Source organism: Odocoileus virginianus, chromosome 18, assembly GCF_023699985.2.
Source record: "Odocoileus virginianus isolate 20LAN1187 ecotype Illinois chromosome 18, Ovbor_1.2, whole genome shotgun sequence".
Taxonomy (NCBI): domain Eukaryota; kingdom Metazoa; phylum Chordata; class Mammalia; order Artiodactyla; family Cervidae; genus Odocoileus; species Odocoileus virginianus.
This window is the reverse complement of record NC_069691.1, coordinates 11534262-11557078: the sequence shown is the minus strand read 5'-3', so window position 1 is coordinate 11557078 and position 22817 is coordinate 11534262. Positions and strand designations below refer to the sequence as shown.

Here is a 22817-nt window from a genome sequence, read left to right as displayed (position 1 = left end):
TTTCATATCTCTGGAGAAAATGTTTATTTAGGATTTTTGCTAAGATAACTAATGTGGGTTGTAGCCAAAGAATTAGGAAAAAAAAAACAACAATAAACTTAGCTGTGGATTTATTTATAAGGGTGATGTATGGTCCAAGGCAGCTCATTTTGTACTCAAAAGACCTAAACTTACTTGCTTGAGGACTTTCTATGTCACTATAGTCTGAAATAGTAACCGGCGTGGGTTAATTGTGACTCCACACTGGATCTACTTCTGAGACTTTAGCGTTTATTGTGCCCTTTTGTCATTAGAGGCATACATGATGGCCTGACTCAGGGAGACATGCCTTCCTCACCAACACCCCCCACCCTTGGGCTAGGGTGCCTTTGTGTGACTCCCAGGAAGATAGCCTGACCCTGCCCGCCTGTGAAGGACTGGGATAGTCTTGAGTTCTTTGTATGGGAAACGGCCTCCAACATGGCTTGGCTCAGAAATTCACATCTGGGGGACTGGAATCATAGATAGCTGTGGCATGTTTGTTTATTGATATGACAGGAGAGATTCCATTTTACACCACCCAAGAAATGACTGTAAGGAAGTGAAACCAACACATCGGCCTGTCTGAGACTTGCCATTCTAAGAGATAGTTGCAAGAATTAAATTGTCTTCTTACTTTGTTTCCTTACTTCCCCCATCTCTGATCCATAAAAGAACCTGGCATCCAGGCCCAACAAGATGGTTATTTTGAGATGCTACTCTGCCATCTTCTCTGTTAGCTGGCTTTCCAAATAAAGTTGTATTCCTTGCCTCAACATGTCATCTCCTGGGTTTATTGGCCTATCTTGCTGCAAGCAGAGAGAGCTTGGACTCAGTAACAAGATCAAGCAGAAGACATTCAGCTTTTACTTATTGTTTATTTTTTTAATTGGCAGTTTATAAACCATATTTCCTTTATTCAAAAGATGTGGTTGACTCTAAGGTACATATTGGTTAGAAATACAACCTTCCAGATACATTCTGGCCAAATGCAAAAATTTCCAAAGGGATGAAAATGCATCTGAAGAACTAGGAAGATAGTGGCACCTGTTGAAGCCACACTCCTCAGTACCCCAAGTTCCTCACTCACACAGCCTTGACATAAGCCTGTGTTATTGTCCCAGGTGGCGTTAGTGGTAAAGAACCTGCCTGCCAATGCAGGAGACTGAGAGACATGTGTTTGATTCCTGAGTCGGGAAGATCCCCTGAAGGAGGGCATGGCAACCCACTCCAGTATTCTTGGCTTGAAGAATCCCATGAACGGAGGAGCCTGGCGGGCTATGTTCCGTAGAATCACAAAGTCAGACACAGCTGCATTAAACCAACAAGTTTTGTTGCATGTGACACTCTCCTCTGCCACTCTTTTTTCACTGCTGTCTGGGAGCAGGAACTCTGTTCTCTTTTACTTCACACAGAACAGCAAAGATGTCTTTAGTAAATATGAATGAATGAAGGAATGATACCTTCATATCTTGGCAGAGAGTCCACGTTTTCTCCAATAGAAATGTCTGTAAGCTATCCGAGGAGAGGTAGCCAGAGTTTTAAAAATTGAAGTCAGTTACTTTCACCGGAGTATATGTTAATGGTCCCTTCTCATAAATCTACCTCCTTCCCACTCTCTCTCTCCCTCTAGGGATTCTTTAGGAGGAGCCAGCAGAACAATGCCTCGTACTCCTGCCCGAGGCAGAGAAACTGTTTAATTGACAGAACCAACAGAAACCGTTGCCAGCACTGCCGACTGCAGAAGTGTCTTGCCCTAGGAATGTCAAGAGATGGTAAGGCATTGCCTTCCTATTTCTTACTTAAAGGCTTTCAAATGGATGCTTTGCTGGAATCTGTTTAAAGGGTTGGAAGAATTCTAGACAAAGAGAATTGGGGATCCAAAGTAAAGAAAGCGACATGCTGGCAGTGTATTAAGAGGAAAAGTAAGAGCATATAAATATATAATTTTGCCTATGAAATAGGAAGAAAGGAAAGACTTTCCTGTATCTCACCAAGCAACCTGTGCTAACTAGATTAGGTGAAAGCCACATAGAGTGAAAAGTGACCACTTCTCCAGGTTTCTCAGTGAATGAGGGATTTCCTGGGATGTGAGATTTTCTGAGCTAAAACTGGAAAGTTCCAGGCAGACCGGGACCACTTGGGTAAATCTGACTAGTGGGCAAGTTGCTTATTTTGTGGAGATGCTAAGGAACAAAACTTGCTTCCATAGGAAGCCCAAGATCTCCATCAGTGAATGTGGCCTATTCAGATGAAGATAGCAGAGGCTATAGCAGAACTCTATGTCTTAGAAAGGTTGTGGAGATGGTGTCCTTCTCACAATAGACTCATGTGTGCACTTTATCATCACACCCAACCCAAATGGGTGGCTTAGCACCTTCTTAGATTAATGAAAGAGGACAAATAAGCTCATGCAAAGAATTTCATCTAGCTTTGCTTCCATTTTTAAGTATTCAGCTAAACAAATTCTTTCCACACTGACACTGGCTGTAGCACTCCTATACTGGATTATGAACAGCCCTGAGTCCTGGGGTCATTTCTGTCTAGTTCCCACTGAATCCTCAGGATCTGGTTAAAAGCAGGCACCTAAGTGTTTGCTGAATGAATCATGAAAATACTTTTTATGTAGAGCCTGAGACACAGACAAAGTCCCTGATACTTAGTCTCTCTATGTGATCATTGTGATTTCTGTGTCTCCGGTCACACTTCATCTAATGAAGTTCCAGGTGGTATGGACACAAAAAGAAAAAGAAATATTTCTAGATTTTAAAGAAATTTAGCTAATTGCCTTCACTGTCTCTTAGTATCAAGGGATTTATAAGCTATTAAATAAATTCAGGGCTTTTGGTCATTTGGATAAATTTAGCTCTGCTTAGAAGATACCTAAACATATACACAGTTTACTTCTTAGCTTGCATTCTCCAGATAGTTGCATCTTGAATTTTTCTTACCATTTCTCTAATTTCCAGCTCACCTGAATTTGTCTTGGACAAAAGTATACCAATAAGATATATTTGACTCAAAAAATAAAAAGAATCTGATCTTGAGCCCTTCAGTTTATAGGTAGCTTCTAGAGCTACAGAGATTAAGTTTCCAAAACTTTTCTATTAGCTTATCTTTTTGTCTGTTTTTCTAAATTTGCAAATCACATACATTTACTCTTTAGGGTAAATCTGTAGCCCTGTGTACGTATACATTACTAAAGGAAGAAAGTGTAAGGTAGGGGTTAAATGATTTTCAGAATTTATTTAGTCAAATTCTGTGGGAACTTGAGTTGATGATTTTGTACTTCATTTTTATAATTTGGAGGTGGCATAATAATTGACAGTATCTGAAAAGCTCCATTAACAATTATACAGAGAGACTAACCCACTGAGAAAGGGTGCTTCTTCCCACAATAAAGGGAAGCATGTATTTGGAATGAGAGATCACATTGGTGTGGGCTGGTGAGCAGAATCATGGGCAAGGGATGGGTATTTGGTCCAATGCAGACTTAGTGACATCAGCCTACAAAATCTAAGAGATTATCTGAATCTCACAACATAAAAGAAATATATTGGTAGGGGAAGGATTGTTTATGGATAGAGCCACAATTCCTTCTCAAGGGGGAAGAAATTTACTGCAGCATAAACTTCTATGCAAGTAAAAACAATACAGTACCTAAGGATGCTGAGGATTAAGAATAATGATCCTTCTTGATTTTAAGTCTAGAAACAATCCTGAGGCTTCCAGGAACATCTTCCAAATTGCCTCCTAAACATGTCTTATGCCAAACTGATGATGAGAAGAAATACTAAGGGGTGATAGAAGTGATTGGGAATGAGGAGAAGGAAGTACCACAGAAGGACAAAATTATTCTTTCTAAGGGAAAACAAATTCTTCTTTATCATTTGTATAGATGAAGTTTGTTATAAGCCTTGAATGTAAAGGGTACTTTATAAACTAAGTAAGTCACACTAATACTTGGGAATGGACTTCCCAGGCAGCACAGTAGTAAAGAATCAGCCTGCCAGTGCAGGAGACGCAGGAGACATGGGTTTGATCCCTGGGTCAGGAAGGTTATCTGGAGTAGAGATGGCAAAAATTTCAGTATTTCTTGCCTGGAAAAGCCTATGGACAGAGGAGCCTGGAAGGCTACAGTCCAGGGGATCGCGAAGAGTCGGACATGACTTAGCACACACACGTGTGTCAAGTTCAATACCTGGGAAGCTAAATAGGGTTTATCTCCTATTGATTAATAATGCCTAGTTTGTGGAATCAAAGAATTACAAAGTCCTGAGGTTATGGTTGATTAACCATGTCTATAAGCGCTCAAGAATGAGAGGTGGAGTGTCTCTTGCCACTAATTTATTATAGCTACCTTCTGCAGATGAAGCAAGCATCTTTAAAGTGCTTTAGCAGTAGTACCAGCAGCCACAGTAAATTGTCTCACATCAAACTTCTTTCTACATAACACCCCATTCAGCTTCCCTCAGACATAAAGTGGCATCTTCATTTTGATGTATTGGCATTTTCTCTCTATAAGTTATACCTGTCTCCAAGAGTATTTACTTCACTATAGCTGGTCACTGAAACAACATGACGACTAGTAGACAGCTTGATATAACTGTTGACTCCATTGGACTTTCATTCTCTCCTGAATTTCAGCTTCTATAGTGGTGGATTAGCCACAGCAGGTATATGAGTAGAAGGCAAACTCATCAGGAACAAATTTGCTCAAATTTAGCATTGGCAAAGAGTCAAAAGTCAAATCCACTTGGCAAACATAGAAGTGTTTATGTGTATTAAAGGGTGAAGGTATTGCATGTACATGTATGTGTGAAGTGATGGCATGTATATAACCCACTGAATCTTCTCCACCATTGTATTTATTTCTTTTATAAGTGGACCCTTCACAAATGTTAGCTACAGGAATCTTCCGTGTAAACTATTTCCAGTTGTATTAGTACTACTTTTAAAAAAATATACAGAAAAAGTTTTTGTATCAGTAGGAAGAAACTGCACCCCAAAAGGAAAACATGGTAATTACCTTGCAATAATTAAGTATGTGTCCTCCAAATGGCATGTCTCTATGAAAACATGAAAGCTGCCTACAGGGGCAGGTGTCACAGGTTTGGCTTCTTCTTATCCAGCAGGGTATTGTCCAATATGGTATCTGCATGTCACTATTTAAATTTAGATTTGTTAAAATTAAGTAAAATTTAGACTTGTGGACACAGCAGGGGAAGGAGCAGTGGAACAAACCGAAAGAGTAGCGTTGGAACATATATATTATCATATGTAAATCAGATAGCTCATATGTAAAACAGGAAGCTCACCCCAGTGCTCTGTGACAACCTAGTGGGTGGAATGGGGTGATGGGTGGGAGGGAGGTTCCAGAAGGAGGGAACATATACCTAAGTATGGCTGATTCACATTGTTTTATGGCAGAAACCAACATGACATTCACTGGAAAGCAATTATCCTCCAATTAAAATTTTTTTCAAATGAACTTTTAAAAAATTAAATAAAATTCAAAATTCACTTCTTTAGTCATACTAGCTCTATTTCAGGTGCTCAAAAGCCACATGTGGCTTGTGACTATCACACTCAAAAGCACAGGGAACATTCCATTATCACAGGATGCTCTATTGGAGCAGAACCTGAGGAGGATGAGAAAAAACATTTCAAAATTATAACTAGCTTTCGGTAGACGGAATTGGATTATTTCTACAAATCTTAAAGCACTATAAAAAAGGCATATCCTTGACATTTAAATGTTAAATTAAGACCAGTTTCCTTGATAAGTAGTGAGATATAAACATAAAGAACTTTATAGCCAACGATAAAATAATTTTTAAAATGACCATGGAAAGTCATAGATGATAGTTCAACAACTGAATTCCTCTTGAAACAAAAAAACTTGTGTCTAGTTGTGTGGTAGGAAGCAGTAATCTTTGAAGAAGCAGCGGCTTCGTTTTATCGTTGTTGTTTAGTCGTTAAGCTGTGTCTGACTCTTTGCCACCCCATGGGCTTCAGCACACCAGTCTTCCGTGTCCTTCACTATCTCCTAGAGTTTGCAACTTTGCTTTATAACTACTCCAAAAACTTACATTCCATTTCAAATCCTACCATTTCAAATAGACCTGAAAAACATTTCCAATACATTTGCGTAAAGTTCTTTGCTACTGTGGGATCAAAATCAGGTTTAAGAGCACATCACAAGCAAACACTATCATTGTTGAATATTTATGAAGCAGTTGTAATGTATACAGAGCTGTGCTAGTTTCTTTGAGAGCTAGCAGTTTAACAAGTGGCTGCCTCCATACTCAAGTGAATCTCATTAACAGAATAATTCAAATTTGAGAGGGGCAAACACTTAAAACACGTGCTGTACTGATTAATGGGTAGTGGAAAGAAGAATGCTACTGCTTGAAAATATAATAGTAATATAGTCTTTGCTAAAAATAAGCCTATGAATACAATAAATATATTTACAAATAGTGAGAAGGAATTTTTTATTTATCAGGGAAGTTCAGTAAGTTTATTTTGGCAAGTGCTGTAATTCTTTTTTCCCAAATATGTCACCACTTACTATAGAAAGGGACATAAAACTGAAAAACTGGCTCATCCGTGTTTCTGAAATGAATGCAACATTTATTCTAAACTAATATTGAAGCCATTGTCTGCAAAGTCCTTGATTTAGGATGAAGACTGATGATTTCAAAATGTAGTGGAACTTTAAGTTTTTTCTTTGAAAATATTTAAGTTGTTCAGTGACTTAATAAGTCAGTTTTTTGGAAGAGGCATAACAGCACAATTCTGAACCTAAAATTGTTAAATGTAGGGTCTTGTCTGGGTTCGTTCCCACATCTTTTATCAGCTGCAGGTTAGTTCTACAATTAGGACGTGTAGTTGGCTTTGACTGAGATGGCTCTGTCCTGTTTCACATCTCTTATCCTCCAGCAGACTAGTTTAGGCACTCACTCACACAGGCACTGTTTAAGCCTCTGTTTGTATTGTGTGTGTGCGTGCGTGCCAAGTCGTTTCAGTCATGTCCGACTCTTTGCAGCCCCATGGACCGTAGCCTGCCAGGCTCCTCTGTCCATGGGGATTCTCCAGGCAAGAACACTGGAGTGGGTTGCTGTGCCCTCCGCCACAGGATCTTGGTGATCCAGGGCTCGAACCTGTGTCCTCTGTGACCCCTGCACTCTAGGCAGATTCTTCACCACTGAGCCACCAGGGAAGCCCTCTGTGCGTGTGTCTGCTTAGTCGCTCAGTCGTGTCCAACTCTTTGTGACCCCATGGACTGTAGCCCGCCAGGTTCCTCTGTCCATGGGGATTCTCCAGGCAAGAATACTGGAGTGGGTTGCCAGGTCCTCCTCCAGGGGATCTTCCCAACCCAGGGATCAAACCCAAGTTTCCCACATTGCAGACAGATTCTTTACCCCCTGAGCCACCAGGGAAGCTTACATACATCAATATCCCATGGGCCCAGAGCATGACCCTGAGTCAGAGGGGTGGAGCAGGATGCCTGCACAGAATGTAAGGGCATTGCAAATTTATATGAGAAAGAGAGGGCAAATAGGCAAAAGGCAGCAGGGGTATTAAAGCAGCCGATCCACTACAATATCTGTTTCACCCAGCTTGCTTAGTTGCTCAGGCTCCTCTGTTCTCGGGGATTCTCCAGGCAAGAATACTGGAGTAGTTTGCCATGCCCTCCTCAAGGAGATCTTCCCAACCCAGGGATCGGACCCAGGTCTCCTGCACTTCAGGCAGATTCTTTACCATCTGAGCCACCAGGGAAACCCAAGAATACTGGAGCAGGCATCCCTTCTCCAGGGATCTTCCCGACCCAGGAATCAAACTGGAGTCTCCTGCATTGCAAGCAGATTCTTTACCAGCTGAGCTACCAGGGAAGCCCATTTCACCTACAGAGTATAGAAATCTAAAGCAAGGAGGTGTGGAAAGTGGTTTAAAAAGAGATACTACAATTGCAGCAGTATTTGCAATAGCCAGGACAGGGACACAACCTTAATTTCCATCAACAAAGGAATAGATAAAGATGATGTGGTACATATACACAATGGGATATTACTCAGCCATTAAAAGGAAGTGAATTGTGCCATTTGTAGAGACAGGGATGGACCTAGGGATTGTCATACAGACTGAAGTCAGTTAGAAAGAAAAAAAGCAAATATAGAAAAATGATACAGGTGTACTTATTTGCAAAGCAGAAACAGAGACTCGGATGTAAAGAAGTGAAGGCAAATGATGTGGCTTACTTAAAATCATGTTTCTCACCCTGTTCTACATCCTTGGTCTTACCCAACCTGCTATTTAGAAAATAGTGAAATTATAGGGCCTTAGCTGACAATCCAGAAATCCTAACACTTAGGAGGGAAGTTAATGATGAGTGTTGGTTGACATTTGAATAGATACTATGTGGTAGTTTGAGATTTTTGTGAATTTTATTTTCCCCACAAGTAAGAAAGAACAAGGAAGCGTGCCTTCTAACTTCATGGCAATGGGAAATACATCTGTGAGTATTTCAGTTTCTTCCTAGCTTAGACTTAGTTCTCACTATGCACATAAACCATTACAGACAGCCCTGAATATAACCTTTCATCAAATGTGGAGTGTAAACCAAGGGACTCGGGGGCGACGGGACTTGGACTCTGTGCATTTTATGGTGAGGAGACAGGCATCGTGAGCTCTTGAACTCCCGGTGGTTAACGAGAGAGAGAATCACAAGTGCCGTTTTCGACTTTTGTCTCCCGCCAGCTGTGAAGTTCGGGAGGATGTCCAAGAAGCAGAGAGACAGCCTGTATGCTGAGGTGCAGAAGCACCAGCAGCGGCTGCAGGAGCAGCGGCCGCAGCAGGGCGGGGAGGCCGAGGCCCTCGCCCGGGTGTACGGCGGCGGCCTCAGCAACGGCCTCGGCGCCCTGAACAACGAGGCCAGCGGCGCGTACGCCAATGGACCCGTCATCGACCTGCCCAAGTCCGAGGGATACTACAACGTGGATTCCGGCCAGCCGTCCCCCGATCAGTCAGGACTTGACATGACTGGGATCAAGCAGATAAAGCAAGAACCTATCTATGACCTCACATCCGTACCCAACCTGTTTACCTATAGCTCTTTCAACAACGGGCAGTTAGCACCAGGGATAACAATGAGTGAAATCGGTAAGTGGAAATCTTCCAGCACATTTTTTGGAAATTCTACTTTGAAGTGGCCTTGGTCCTATTTAGTAAGATCATTTTCTTAGGTCTAAGGTGAATCACTTGCTTTCATGACTTCTAACGAGAAAACGAATTGATTTTAAAATATAGTCTAATAACTGTCATTGTTCCCAAGGCCCATAAAAGTTTATTTCAAGCAAAGGAAGAAAGAGGGAATTATAAATAGATGCTATCTGTAAAGAACAGATGCTATCTGTTGGATTTGGGTTCATCACTGAAGGAAAAATGTTATTGGTATAAACAAAATTTCAGCAAGTGTTCAAAGGGATGCTATTAAAAGTGAAATAGCTAAGGGATATAGAAGCAGTATGTAGAAGAAAGTGAATGAACAGGGCTCCAACTGGCTAAGATAACTGGGGACAAATGTCAGTTTCCTTCTGTGTAGAGGCAGAAGGATAGACCAGAAGACCTCTAAGGCTCTTGTAAATCTCAATTCAAGAATTTTACATCAGAATAAAGTCCGAATTACTGGCAATAAAAAGAGTATAGTCCACCTTGGATCTGGAATGTAAAGAGGATGTGAAAAACTTGGTGGAATCCAAATAAAGTCTAGAGTTCAGTGTAAAACAAAAAAAAAAAGACTAGTTACAGAAGAGCAACAAATAAGCCCCACTGGGGCAAGTCCCAGGCACTGCTGCCTGAGAAACACTACGCTCTTGCTTTGGCAGCGTCCTTGCTAAGGAGTGGTGCTCAAGACTGCATCTGCCTAGGGGCTCTGTCTTCTCTCCTCACAACTCTTTTACCCTGTTAAGCTTAGGAGTCTGTTAACTGTCTAAGAGGTTGATTTTATTCAGTAATTGCCATGAAAATATGGATATAGGTTTAACACATTAGCCTCCTGGGTAACAGAGCTGCCTGTTAACCGTGTCCTGGAGAAGCTCACAGGCAGTGGCTATAGCAGGCTTCTTTGCAGTATTCCATGAGCAGGGGAAAGCAGTGTGGAGCTCAGAAGCCTGAGGCCTCCTCAGATCTCTCCCTAAAAGGTAGCAGAAAAGAGCGGTTAAGAACCAGGCCACTTGCAGACTTCCCTGGTGATCTGGTCATTAAGACCCTGCTCTTCCACTGCAGGTTCAATCTCTGGTTGGGGAACTATGATCGCACTGGCATGGTCAAAAAAAAAAAAACACAAAGGCCAAAAAAAAGATTCTAGGCCACTTGAATTCACATCCTGGATCTGTGGCCTATTATCTGAGCTGGAAAGCAAGTTTCTCAATCCCAGTTTGCTTATTCTATTTGTTTCGCCAAAAGTACTAGCTCATAGCTCTCACCGTTGTTGTAAGAATTCAACGAGTTCATACATGTAAAATAGAGCCACGAAAAAAAAAAAAAATAGAACCACATTTGGAACCCAGTAAGCACTCAGTAGCTCTGAGCTGTTTTCACTTATCCACCACGTGTTCAGTCACCTTCTCTGTCTAAACAGTGAGTAGGAGCCCAAAGCCTACGAGTGTTTTAAATAAAGTGGATGTGAACACATAACGAAGGACATGCCATATGTATCTTGGCTACTTCTACCATCTGGCTGAGGAAGAAGTGATGTGACACAGTTACAAAACCTGAAACGTTATTTCTCTCTCTCAGCAATTTAGCCTATGGCAGTGAGCAAAGAAGTGGTTGACAAAGCCCTTGTAACAACATCCACAGCTGAGGGACGTAGAAAACTGCCCAGCAGCATTGATAACAAAAATATTCATTAGATTTCTCTCCTTAAACAGGGACCATGTCACAGGCACTTCACACACTTAATTTTCACAAGCATCTTATAAGTAAAACTATTATTCCCATTTTACTGATGAGGAAACAGAGGCTCAGAGATGTCTCATGACCTGCCCATATCCTTTGATTACTAAAGGATAGAGCCACCTTCCATCCCAGGCTATCTGATTCTGGAGTTCTTGTGCTCATCCATTATCCCACTATTTGCTCTGGGCTTAAAGTCCACAAACTGCACTGTCAATCAATAGAGGACAATCTGTTTAAGTAGAGTCACTCAGTCTTTCCAGGAGAACATGTTAAAAGGGAAAGGAACTAGGCACCATAATTTGCTTTTATCCTACTTAGTATCTGAGTGCCCGAGTTTGCTACTGATTTGGAACACATGTTTAAAACATACGGAAGCAGAAACAATTGTTGGGCAGTCTTCTGTTCCATACAGAAAAAGGAAAGACTTCTAAGAATTCAAAAATCTTCGTGATTTAATTTCTAAATCACAGTTTCTTTGCGATTTAGAATCAGTAGGAGGTATTATAGAAAGAGAACTGCAGCCAAAAACATGAACTTTAGGTAACTCTACCCAGGTCATTTTCCTTCTGGCCTGAACTAGAGAATCTCCAAATCCATCCAGATTTTCTACACAGACATTGACCCCAAAATAAACTAGCATTTATCTTTTCTTATTTCAAGGTACTATTAGTCTTTAGAGATCTCTAGATCTGCTGTAAATTTTGGAGGTTTCTTCCATCAGACTTTTAGGGATGCAATTAGATTGTCCTCCGAGAGCTCTCAAATTTAGCTGGCTCCTAAGCCTAAGCGTTGCCGTGGTTCCCATTTCGTTAAAACGGCAACGCCATCTAGTGGACACAAACTCCTCCGCGCGTCGGGTGGAGATACCTACCGGAGCCGCAACAATGTGAAGCGCAGTGCTTTCCTGCACCACCTAAAAGACTTCCATTCATTTCACTAGAGCACCATAACCGTCTCTGTGGGCAGGAGGGCCCACTGATGCACAGTAGTTAAGAACTTTGGTTCTACAGTCGGACAGCCTGAGTTCAAAACCTGGCTGCGGCTTTTCCTTCAGTCAGTTTACCTAAGCTGAGTCTCAGTTGCAAACCTGAGACGAGAATAACCCCAACCTGTGCATGTGGCTTAAATTAGTTAATATTTGAAAGTCCTTAGAACAGTATCTGTCCTGCATAAGCCTTATCATCATCATTGTTATTATCAATATAATTTATATCATAAAGTTATTCATCTCCTTATTAGCTAATAACATTCCTAGTTGTTGCAAGTTATGTAATTACCTTTTATTGAGCACCTACATGTTACCAAAATATATTTAATGCTTCTAACAGCCCTCTTATGCCTGTTATATAAGTATTTGTATATCCATTTTGCAGGTGAAAACATTGAGTCTCAAAAGTTAGAAAACTTGTTAAAAGCAGAGTGAGCCAGTGAACCCAGGTCAGAGTAACAGCAAACCCCTCTCTTAACGATGTTTCTTCCCATCAAACAAAGGGAGCCCCTCACTAGCTAAGAAAAGGGCAAGAGGAAGCTGCAAATTAATAATTAGGCATCAGGTTTACCTAGTTTTAGCAGGAATTTTATTTCAAGCTGGCATGGTGGATGTGTTCATCTTTGCAAATGAGATTTTACAGTGGTTGGTGGCAGGGAGAGGAAGCTTTCTAGAGGCAGGCTGGCAAACTAGCCAAGAAAGAAAGTGGAAGGTTGTGCCCTCGCTCCCTCACCACAGCCCTCAGATGAGGTGAAAGATTCTGCAGGACTAATACTCTTAATGAAAGCTCATTTAAGCTCAAAGATGATTGACAGTGTATCTATGAGATACCAGTTCAGTTCAGTCCAGTCGCTCAGTCGTGCCTGACTCTCTGCAACCCCACGAATCGCAGCATGCCAGGCCTCCCTGTCCATCACCAACTCCCGGAGTTTACCCAAACCCATGTTCATCTAGTCAGTGATGCCATCCAGCCATCTCATCCTCTGTCGTCTCCTTCTCCTCCTGCCCCCAATCCCTCCCAGCATCAGGGTCTTTTCCAGTGAGTCAACTCTTCGCATCAGGTAGCCAAAGTATTGGAGTTTCAGCTTCAGCATCAGTCCTTCCAATGAACACCCAGGACTGATCTCCTTTAGGATGGACCAGTTGGATCTTCCTGCAGTCCAAGGGACTCTCAAACAAGACACTTCACACAGCCAATCAATGTGCTTTTAAAAACAGAGGTGGTGGGGGGGAATCCATCAAATTAGCTTTGATGCTAATGGTATAGACTGCCTTTCACATATATCATCTATGTTTGCTGTTCAGTAATTTTCTCTCCAGATAGACAATGAAATGTGAATTCATTGATCCCTCCTATATAATCTTAACTGTAGATTTATTTTCCTATTCCTTTTGTGTTCTGCTTATGAAACCTGGAATTTTAAACATCAGAAAATAGAAATAAACCTCTTTTTAGCAAATTCTTCTATTCAGAAGCTGAGTATTAATAGAGAAGTTTACAAAAAGAGATTGGCCTAAAGGTGATCTAATCCCTGTGATGTACTACTTTTTTTTAATCAAAGCTAAATAGACACATGGAAGATATTTCTAGTGCTGTTTTATTGGGGAAAATTCTATAAAACTTGATTGTGTTTCAGTTGTTCTTTACTAAGAACACCAAGCAAGTGCTATGGTCATAAGGCAGCATTTTCAATGGCATAGGCTTTTTGAGGTAAATATTTTATAACTGCTTAAATCTATTATGCATATTCAACTGCTCATTGAGAAATGGTACAGAGAATAGAGTTTAACTCCAGCTATGTATTTTCTATGCCTTCTAGTGGCACCTGTATCAAACACACATAGGCATTCAGTTTAGGAGCAAGTGCCTAATACGTCGTTAAAAATGAATAAAAGTAGACTAAACCAGTGAGGAAAACCATTCAAGCAGGTTAGGGAAATGAAAATCCAGTGTCTTTAGTTCTTCCTTTTTTGCCTTGATGGAAGACATCTTGTGAACTTCCATTGTTATCTGACACTCCTGTCACCCTCACCCAAACACAGGTCCTACTACGCAGGCAGTTTAGAAAATCCTGACTCCACATGCTAGTCATGTGAACTTGTTCAAAATTAGTTCAGCTCTCTGGAACTCAGACTCTTCATCTGAAAAATAAGGCCGATGGACTAAATGATTTTGAAGGATTATGGTTCTCCCATCTCCTGGTGGACGCTCTGGGCCTATGCACAAATATCCCGCTTGTTACAGCCACTTCCCAAAGAGAAGGGTACAGTAGTGGAGAGAAAAGGACTTACAGGCAACTAAGCAATCCTGAGACCTGGGTTCGATCCCTGGGTTGGGAAGATCCCCTGAAGAAGGAAATGGCAACCCACTCCAGTATTCTTGCCTGGATAATCCCATGGATGGAGGAGCCTGGTAGGCTACAGTCCTCGGGGTTGCAAAGAGTCGGACACAACTGAGCGACTTAATTTTCACTTAACTTTCAAGCAATCCTGAATGATGCTGAAATAACTGTCTGTGGTGGGAGTTCCCATGGAAAATTTCCGTGGGTGAAATGGTCCTGTCAACTATACAGTTAATAACCACAGTCACATCAGAAGTGTACACCAGCCTCTTCTCTTCACCCATGCTCTTGATAAAAAAAAATCAACATCAAGGACAACCAAGAGCTACCCAAAGAGAGGGTGGTGACAAATCCCAAACCATCCCAAGTTTATGTACAATCAAAGTAAAGAGTAAGCTTTTGTATGGGTACAGCTTCAGGATCAACCCACCTGTCCTCCCTGGCCCATTTCAACCTGATTACCTCCCTGATTCCGCCTTGAAAGAAAAAGGGGGACCAAAGATTAAGATATGTTCTTAGTTGAGCCCCAGGCCTACCCAGGTGACCTTGGTTACTTGAGAGGGATTTACTTGAGACCTCTGAGTAGCGAACTATCCATGCACTATATCCCAAGAGGCTGCTTATTTCCAGAATCCCGTCTTCTATCTCAAAAAGGAAAAAAAAAAAGAAATTGCATGAGTGTGGGGGCTGAGCTATGCAACTCAATTTGTCACATTTCTGGGATCTCTACCATGGCACAACTATATTAACTAGTCAATGGTCATGATTATTTTAGAGCATCCCAGGACAAAGGACACTGTAATTCTTCCCTGTGCGCATGCTCTGTTGCTTCAGTTGTGTCTGACTCTGCGACCTCATGGACTGTAGCAATACCACATGGCTCCTCTGCCCACGGGATTATCCCAGCAAGAACATTGGAATGGGTTGCCATTTCCTCCTCCTGCATTGGCAGGTGGATTGTTTTTACCACTGAACCACCTGGGAAGCCCGTAGTTCTTTCCTAGCTTTTTATTCAAATCCATATCTTTCTAGATATTCTTAAATAATCTGGAAAAAATCTCAAAGGTCACCTAGTAATGTGTTGTAGTCACTCACCTATCTTGCTCAGTGCAATGAGTCATATATATATATGAATATATATATATATGAATATACATATTCATTCATATATAAATGATCTACATCATAAGCAATACATACCTATATGCTTAATTGAAGTACTTATAAACCTGTGTATCTACTCATAGCACATGTATGCACATTAGCCACGACATGCTCACGCCTCTGTCAGTACAGCTTTCCTTGCATACTAGCATTCACTACATTAGGTAAATCACCTTTTCTGTTTTGAGTTGAAATTGTGTAAAACTGACCTTCCTCAGTAGACTTCTCCTGGAGATACTAGTTTGGAATTAATTTTTGACTCAGGACTTCCTGAGAAGACTTTAAAATCCACCAATCAAAAAAAAAAAAATGCTATTGGGAAGCTATGGGAAAACCAATTCCATTTTCTACACTCAATTTCAAAAGCCATAATAGACATAAAATATTCTGCAATAAGGAAGAGGAAAGGAGATTTCATGAGGTTCTGCCTCCGACTTACTGAAGGATAGAGTGTTTATGCTTATAAGACAGCCTCTGAAACAGCCCCACTGTTGACTAGTACTTCCAGCAATGCAAGCTTGACACTGACTCTCAGAAATAGCTCTGAATCTCTCTTCCACTGATTGGGGTGAATAGGTCCTGCTTTGGCCACATTTTCAAATGCCTATTTTGGGAAGAACTGGCAAGGGTTAAAATACTGCATAAGCTATGGAACACAGAAATGTCAATTGATGGGTAGGTTGTTGGAGCTTGATACACTTTGGTTTTCATTACCATAGTACACAACCAACTTAACAGGCTCTCTCCCAACCAGTACAGGATTTATTTCTGTGCTGTTTACAAATGTGGGGAAGCCTGTTGAAAATGTTTCTAGCTGGAAAGACTTTTATTTTAGACGTAAGCTATAGATAAGGATATGTGACAATATACCCTCGCTACGAGAAAAAGAAATTTACTTTTTAAATCTGAGCCCTGTTTATGCAGACTATTGTGGAACTGCTATTTGGTTTTCAGACACGTTTGTTCTAGGAACATTTGGTGCCAGACTATTTAGAAAATACTTACTTTAAAACATTAGTCAATGAATGAAATGTATTATTTAAGCAATCAAGTGACTTTTAAAAATTTAGATTAAATGTTTGAAAACGTAATAATTTCCTCCAAAGATGTCTTCTGATTTAGTTATTCCTAAAGATCAGAATTATATTGGCTACATTTCCAAAAGGGGGATAAGGTTGGGGAGGGATTGCTTCTGTTTAAATTAACGGTCAATCCATATGTCAGCAAAATCCAAATAGTAAAAGTCAATGCTAATGATGGCCCTGGGGAATTTTCATAATTAGGTTTCCATCATCTGTGACCTGCTGAGTGTCCTTTGGGTGATGTGGAGAGGGAGGTGCACTTTCTAAAAGAGAGTGGTAAAGATTTTCATGGGCTCAAGATTATGTTGTTTTTGCTTGTTCTAAGTCTCTTCAAATACTTTTAAGACTGAGCCGTACTCTTATCTTCCATAACTCCGCAGAACTTCTCCTTCACCAGTCAAAACAAAGAGAAATTCCAATTTAGCCCCTCAGACTCAAGTCTCTATGCTTTTACACAGCCCTTAGAAAATATCACTGCTGCCAAAACTTTCTGTGGATGGAAAATCAAGCCCAAAGAAACTAAGACTTTAGGATGTTAAGTGACTTCCCAGAGGGCATGAAATAAAAGCCTAGAGGTGTTCTTGTTGGCTTCCTCCATCTTAACAAGACACTTCCTTAGAACTCCCCATTTCTCGGGCATTGAATCGATCTTTTCTGATTGTTCTGTGAACGAGGTCTTTTACTATGAAACTTAACTTTGAATGATAATGTTTTTTATAATAAGTTTTTCCTTAATTTTTTTAGCTAGTTTGAAGAAAGGGAACTGTAATTTCTCTAAAACTAGACATGCACTATTGCAATGAAACAAAACACTTGTGTTCCAAAACAGCTTTCCATTATTAAATTATTAAGAAGTCACCCTTTTAGATAGTTGATTTGTTTTGCTGCTTATGGTCTTTTTTCCCTTTGGATATACTCTGTTTAAATATAAATGCCATATGGATTCCTTCAGTTTTTTCTTTCTGCTTTAGTTTCTGTTTTCTTAATTTTAAAATGCTCTCACCTGAACTTCCTGAAATTTGATAAAATTTTAACCATTTTATTTATTAATCTGTTTATGCAGTCTTTGCCCAGGTATTATTACTTGTAGTATTAATCCAATTTTTTCCACTATTTTTCTCTGTGTTCATGTTTTATTGAATTGTGTCTTATCACATTTTCATCATTTTTATAGGTAATAACATAATCTTTTATTTTCTTAATATTTCTTTCTAAAGAACTTTAAGAGCATTTTGCTTAAGACCTACATGAAGTAAAAATCAGTTATGCCATTCTCTGATATAATAATTGGCCGTAGACTTTGTTTGAAAAGGAGACCAGAAGCTTCCCTAATTCACTGGTAAGAGAATAATGAGTGACTGGACCTTGAAACCGAACCAACAAATGAGTTATGGGTTATTTAATGGCCCCAAATTCTTCTTTAAAAATTTTAAAGAACTTGAAATATGTGCTGAAACTCTTTCCTTCCTCCTATTGAGGTTATGGATCACTACTAGATGGCTGTTTTAAGCTTTAATATTGATGTTTCTATGCTGGTAGCACATTTCTACTTATGCCCCCAAAATAATCATCTCTAAGTAGAGATTAGAAAAATCAGAAAGGCCTTAAAAGTAACATTGTCCTCTCTGACACTGTCATCTGTTATACCCTAACTAGTAGACTTGTTCTATTTAATGACAGAAATCTTATAAAACTGGGAGTCTATTGTCAAAAAGACAAAATGCACACTTGGTTAAATGTTCCACCTTTAAACCAATTGTTCTAATATATTAGAATTACTGCCTCAGAGTGTGGGTTCTGAGGAGTCTTGATATTCTGAAAATCTAATGCAGGCACTTAAAACTTGCCTTGAGCAAGTCCGCAGAGATATCCTGGCATTAATTCAAAGCGAATCCCCTAAGAATTCCACTTCCACACTAGTAGTATAAACTAAACAGGGAATTGAGCGGTTCTCTAGATCCTTAAGGCAAGTGATAAATTAAAAATTCATTAATCATTTTGATTGAGGCTGATATATAGTATTTTAAGAAGAATACTTCCAAGGTTTTTTTTTTGTTTAATTCCTTATGGAGAAAAATGAATAGGGGCTATAGTTCACAAAGAAGAAACCATCCTTTCTCATGAGGAAAAAAAAAAGGAGGAAGAGAAAGAATTAGGAAGTTCAGATGCAACTCCCTCCATTACTATATATAGCTTTGAGCCTCAGCTTTCTCGCCTTGATACAGTTGGGCCACGGGTGCTCTTGGTAATAACACTGAAAGCAGCAGTTTTTAAAGACATACTCAACTTTCCCGGCTCCCAGGATGTGGGATTCTAATGAAACCACCCGTGCAATCGTGTCTGAGACACTGTAGCCTTCGGAGCACACCATTTGCTGAAATGTCTAGTGAGAGCTAAAATAAGCCCCTTTGGTGGAAAAAACCCGCTGAGTGGTTGAAATCAGAGATGCAGAAGGTCACTTGCTATTTTAGTAGCTGCAAGCTGGTCCTCATTTTATAATATTGCAGTTATAAACAAGAAATTGTCACCTTACTTGTCAGTTTACTTACTTATCAAAATAAGCAGATGTAGCCTTTTTTCTACATAGTACTAGGTAATTTAAATGACTTCTTTCCAAACTTTGCTTTACTATATGGATTAATACATCATAAAAGTTATTTTTCATATATTTCTTTAAATATTACTTCAAAATATTGTTTTTATACTGTCTGATATGATTAACCTTTTAAATCTATTGACCTGTGTGTCTCATGTCCATCTCAACCATTTGTAAATAACTTAAGGAGGGACTTTTTTCATACTTCTTTGATTTATTCCACAGATCACCATGAAGATTGATGAGGATTGGAGTGGGGGAGGGAAACTTTACAATTTCAGAGAGAGACAGGTGACCCAACTAACTTCTGGAATTATTTAGATACAGTCCTTCTGGAAATAAAGGAAGGAAGTTAGTTCCAGACCCAGTGTTCTACAATTCTTGCACATCCTATTGAGAATTAGCATCAATTTTATTCCAGTTTTCTCCTCAAAAATTTACTTTATCTCTTCTTTTTGCTCATAAGTGGATCTAAGATTACTCCTAAAGCTTCCAGGGAAATGTAGCAATTTTAACAGTATTTTTCATAAAAAAAATTATAAAGTACATTTGCCTGCATCAGTTATTTCTTAAATCTCTTTATTGAGGTAATAATTGTACATACAAAAAAATCTGTTCATATTTAATGTATACAATTTAATGAGTTTGGAGGTAAATATACACCCATGAAACTATTACCACAATCTATGCCATAAACATATCTCTATATCCATTATTTTAAAGCTTTATAGGATTATTCTTTCATTTGAAATATTGTCTTTTGTATCTTGTAAAGTTACTTAACACATGAAGTTACAAATTCTATTAATTGGTTTTAAGTCTTGGGTTCTAATAAGCCTTCCTTCAAGGAAAGTGTAACAGTAAAAGTCTAAAAATAAAACAGGAATTTTATGAGGAAAAAAAAGAGAGGAAGGTGAGAGCAAGATTTTTTTTTTTAATTAGCAAATAAAAAATGAGAAGAGTGGACTTACTATTAATTTGTAATTATACACCCGCTTTTCCCTTGCCAGCATCAATATTTACTTTTCTCCTCATCGTGATTGAAAAGGAATGACTTGGGCTAAACATATGAAATTGTTTTTCTCATTCCTTGATATCATTTTATTAACTATCAAAGCAGCCCACATACTCTTAGTGAAATGGACAAACCTGTGTCTCACTGACATAAACTGAATATTAACTACTGAGAAGATGGAGTCGCATTTTCAGATCCACTTAAGAAATCTCTAGCCTCATCCCTGGTCTCAGGGAGAGGACAGTCCATGCGCATCATCTCTGAAGGTGGTAGAATTTCCTATTAGTCAGTCAAGTGGGGCCATACATCTGTGGACCCAATATCCCAGCACAGTGTGAGCCGACTCCTTCCTCAGCATGTGCGGTCTGCAACCCAAGCTTGTTAAAGGATCCGACCAAACCTGGGCTTTGAGAAGCAACTTGCAATCCAAGTCAGGGAAATGGATGAAGGATGTGTGATTGCCCAGAAAGATTCCACATCCCCTGCTCTTTTACCTCGATCTCTTTGTCTGGACTCTCTCATGTGGTTGGTCCCTTGAGATCATCGCGTTTACTCTTACCTTTTCTGTTTTTCCAGGCAAGGACTCTTGAAAGTTCCTCTGGCGCCCAGCAGGAACTTTGCATACCGTATTCATTGCTGTCCCTTTGTCCCCTCTTTTTAAATCCTTCTCCCCGTTTCACAACTGCAGACTCGGTCCAAGCAAACCATCTCTTCTGATGGTCATGCATCTTTCTAATGGACAGAACGAGTCTTCTGGCCTTGCTCCCTAGGCACCAAGTCTTGCTTTACTGTGTGGTTTATACAGACCGCACCCACCCTCTGCTGAGCCTTGAGAGGGTCAATTTGGCTTTTGCACAGGGCTCACCTTTGATCTGCAGACCCAAGGAAGGAAGTGGAGAAGGACCGCTCCTGCTACTGCTGCTGCTGTCTTGGCCTTTATTGATACGGGTCTTATGTCAGAAAGAGATCTGCCTTGTATTTCTCACCATGAGGGTATATAACTGCTCATGTTTACTGTTTGACTTCAAAGCTGTCCTGAGTGCTAATGCTTTAAGATCATCAAACAAAGGGTCAGTCTTAGCTTACTAACATCCTTTGTCAAATAAAGCAGAAAGTGAGGGGATGAGTGGCTAGATGGATTTTCAACATTATCTTTACTAACTAAACATTGGCTGAATACCTACTGTAATGTTCTCTCTCTCATGCGCACACACACACACACACACATACTCCCCTCGCTGATCCAATGCATCCTTCTTCAGAACTGTCCTAAATCTAGCCTCCACTCTGTCTTGGCATTCTCACCTCGTCCAGAAATCCCTCACGTTGCCTGTACTTTTCACCACAGCCTGATTAATCTCACTTACTCCTTCATGCCATCTCATCTTCTCTGCCGTGGCCAGGATAACCGTTCTAAAACAGAAGACCAACCATGTCACTCTCCTGCCTCACAGCTGCCACTAACTGACTTGCTACAAGATAAAATTCGAACTCCTTGGCCTGGCTTACTCAGCTGCTCCATCTTCAGTCACAGTGTCCACCCCAGTCTCTTTTTTCCCTCTTTTCATCTCTTCCATGCACTCTACGTTGCCAACAATATAGACATTTTGCTGGGAAAGACAGAGCTGATTTCAAAACACCGTTTGTTAGCTTTGTGAAAATGGGTCTAAAGTCACTCACTCTTTCTGAACCTCACTTTTTTCCTCAGTCAAAGGGAAATTGTTTGTAAAAGGTAAAGATTGTAAAGATGTAAAGTATAATGTCAGCAGTTATCCAGCTCAGAGCTAGTTTCCATCTATGCCTTTCCATCATCCCCTCTACTTGAGGTCTCTCTCTTTATGTGACAAACTCCTGTTCAGACTCAGGTCACCAGGCATCTTCTCTATGTATGTTTTTCTGCCTTCCCCAGACTGAGTTAGACATTTTCTGCTTTGGGCTCCCACAATAACTTGTGGTATTTGTTATATCACGATATGACAAGATATTATTATAAGATCCTTTACAAAAAAAGAATGTCTCTTTTTAAACTCTGTATCTTAGCTAAGCATGTAATACAGCCTCAGAAAACATGTGTGAACATGTGAATGAATATATGAAAGCATTATGTTGGGTTCTGCAGTCCAGTTCTTGAAGAATTCATAATCTTCAAGGGTGTAGAAATATCCACTAAAATAAGCATAATGTGAACCTGACTGGAAGTAAGGCCTGGTTGAGTGAAAATTAAGTGTAAAGGCAGTTGGCCATTCTACCTGAAAACAAAAGCCATTCCTATTTGAACTGAGTCCTAAAGCATCCATGTGGAGTTAACTTTCCATTTTGCTTAATCTGCCCATTCGTTCATTATGTTCACTTCTCTCATACCCCATAGAACCCTAAATTTTGGTGGCAGAGAGCTAGAGAATTCTTAAACTTCGGTCAGCAGTTCTCAGGAAATGTTGTAAAAGAACATATAAAAAGTTTTTCATAGTGCAATTTTGAGTGTAATTGTAATTTTGCTTATAAACCCTGAAGCCTGTAAATTACTGACAAATCGTATATCTTTGAAAATGAAAACAGACTACACCAAGAAGATAAAGGTTTGAAAACTATAGAGCCATAAAAATCTTATGTTTTCATTATATACCTACTGAGGAATAGATATGTTTTT

General features: G+C 39.9%; 1 protein-coding gene across 1 annotated transcript in view; it reads left to right on the top strand.

Moving 5' to 3' along the window:
* RORB (RAR related orphan receptor B) overlaps nt 1-22817 on the top strand; it is a 204130-nt gene that overhangs the window by 152939 nt on the left and 28374 nt on the right. The window contains exons 3-4 of the mRNA XM_020915474.2: nt 1652-1793; nt 8782-9183. Coding sequence (XP_020771133.1) covers nt 1652-1793; nt 8782-9183 — 544 coding nt within the window. The remainder of the gene's footprint in view (nt 1-1651; nt 1794-8781; nt 9184-22817) is intronic.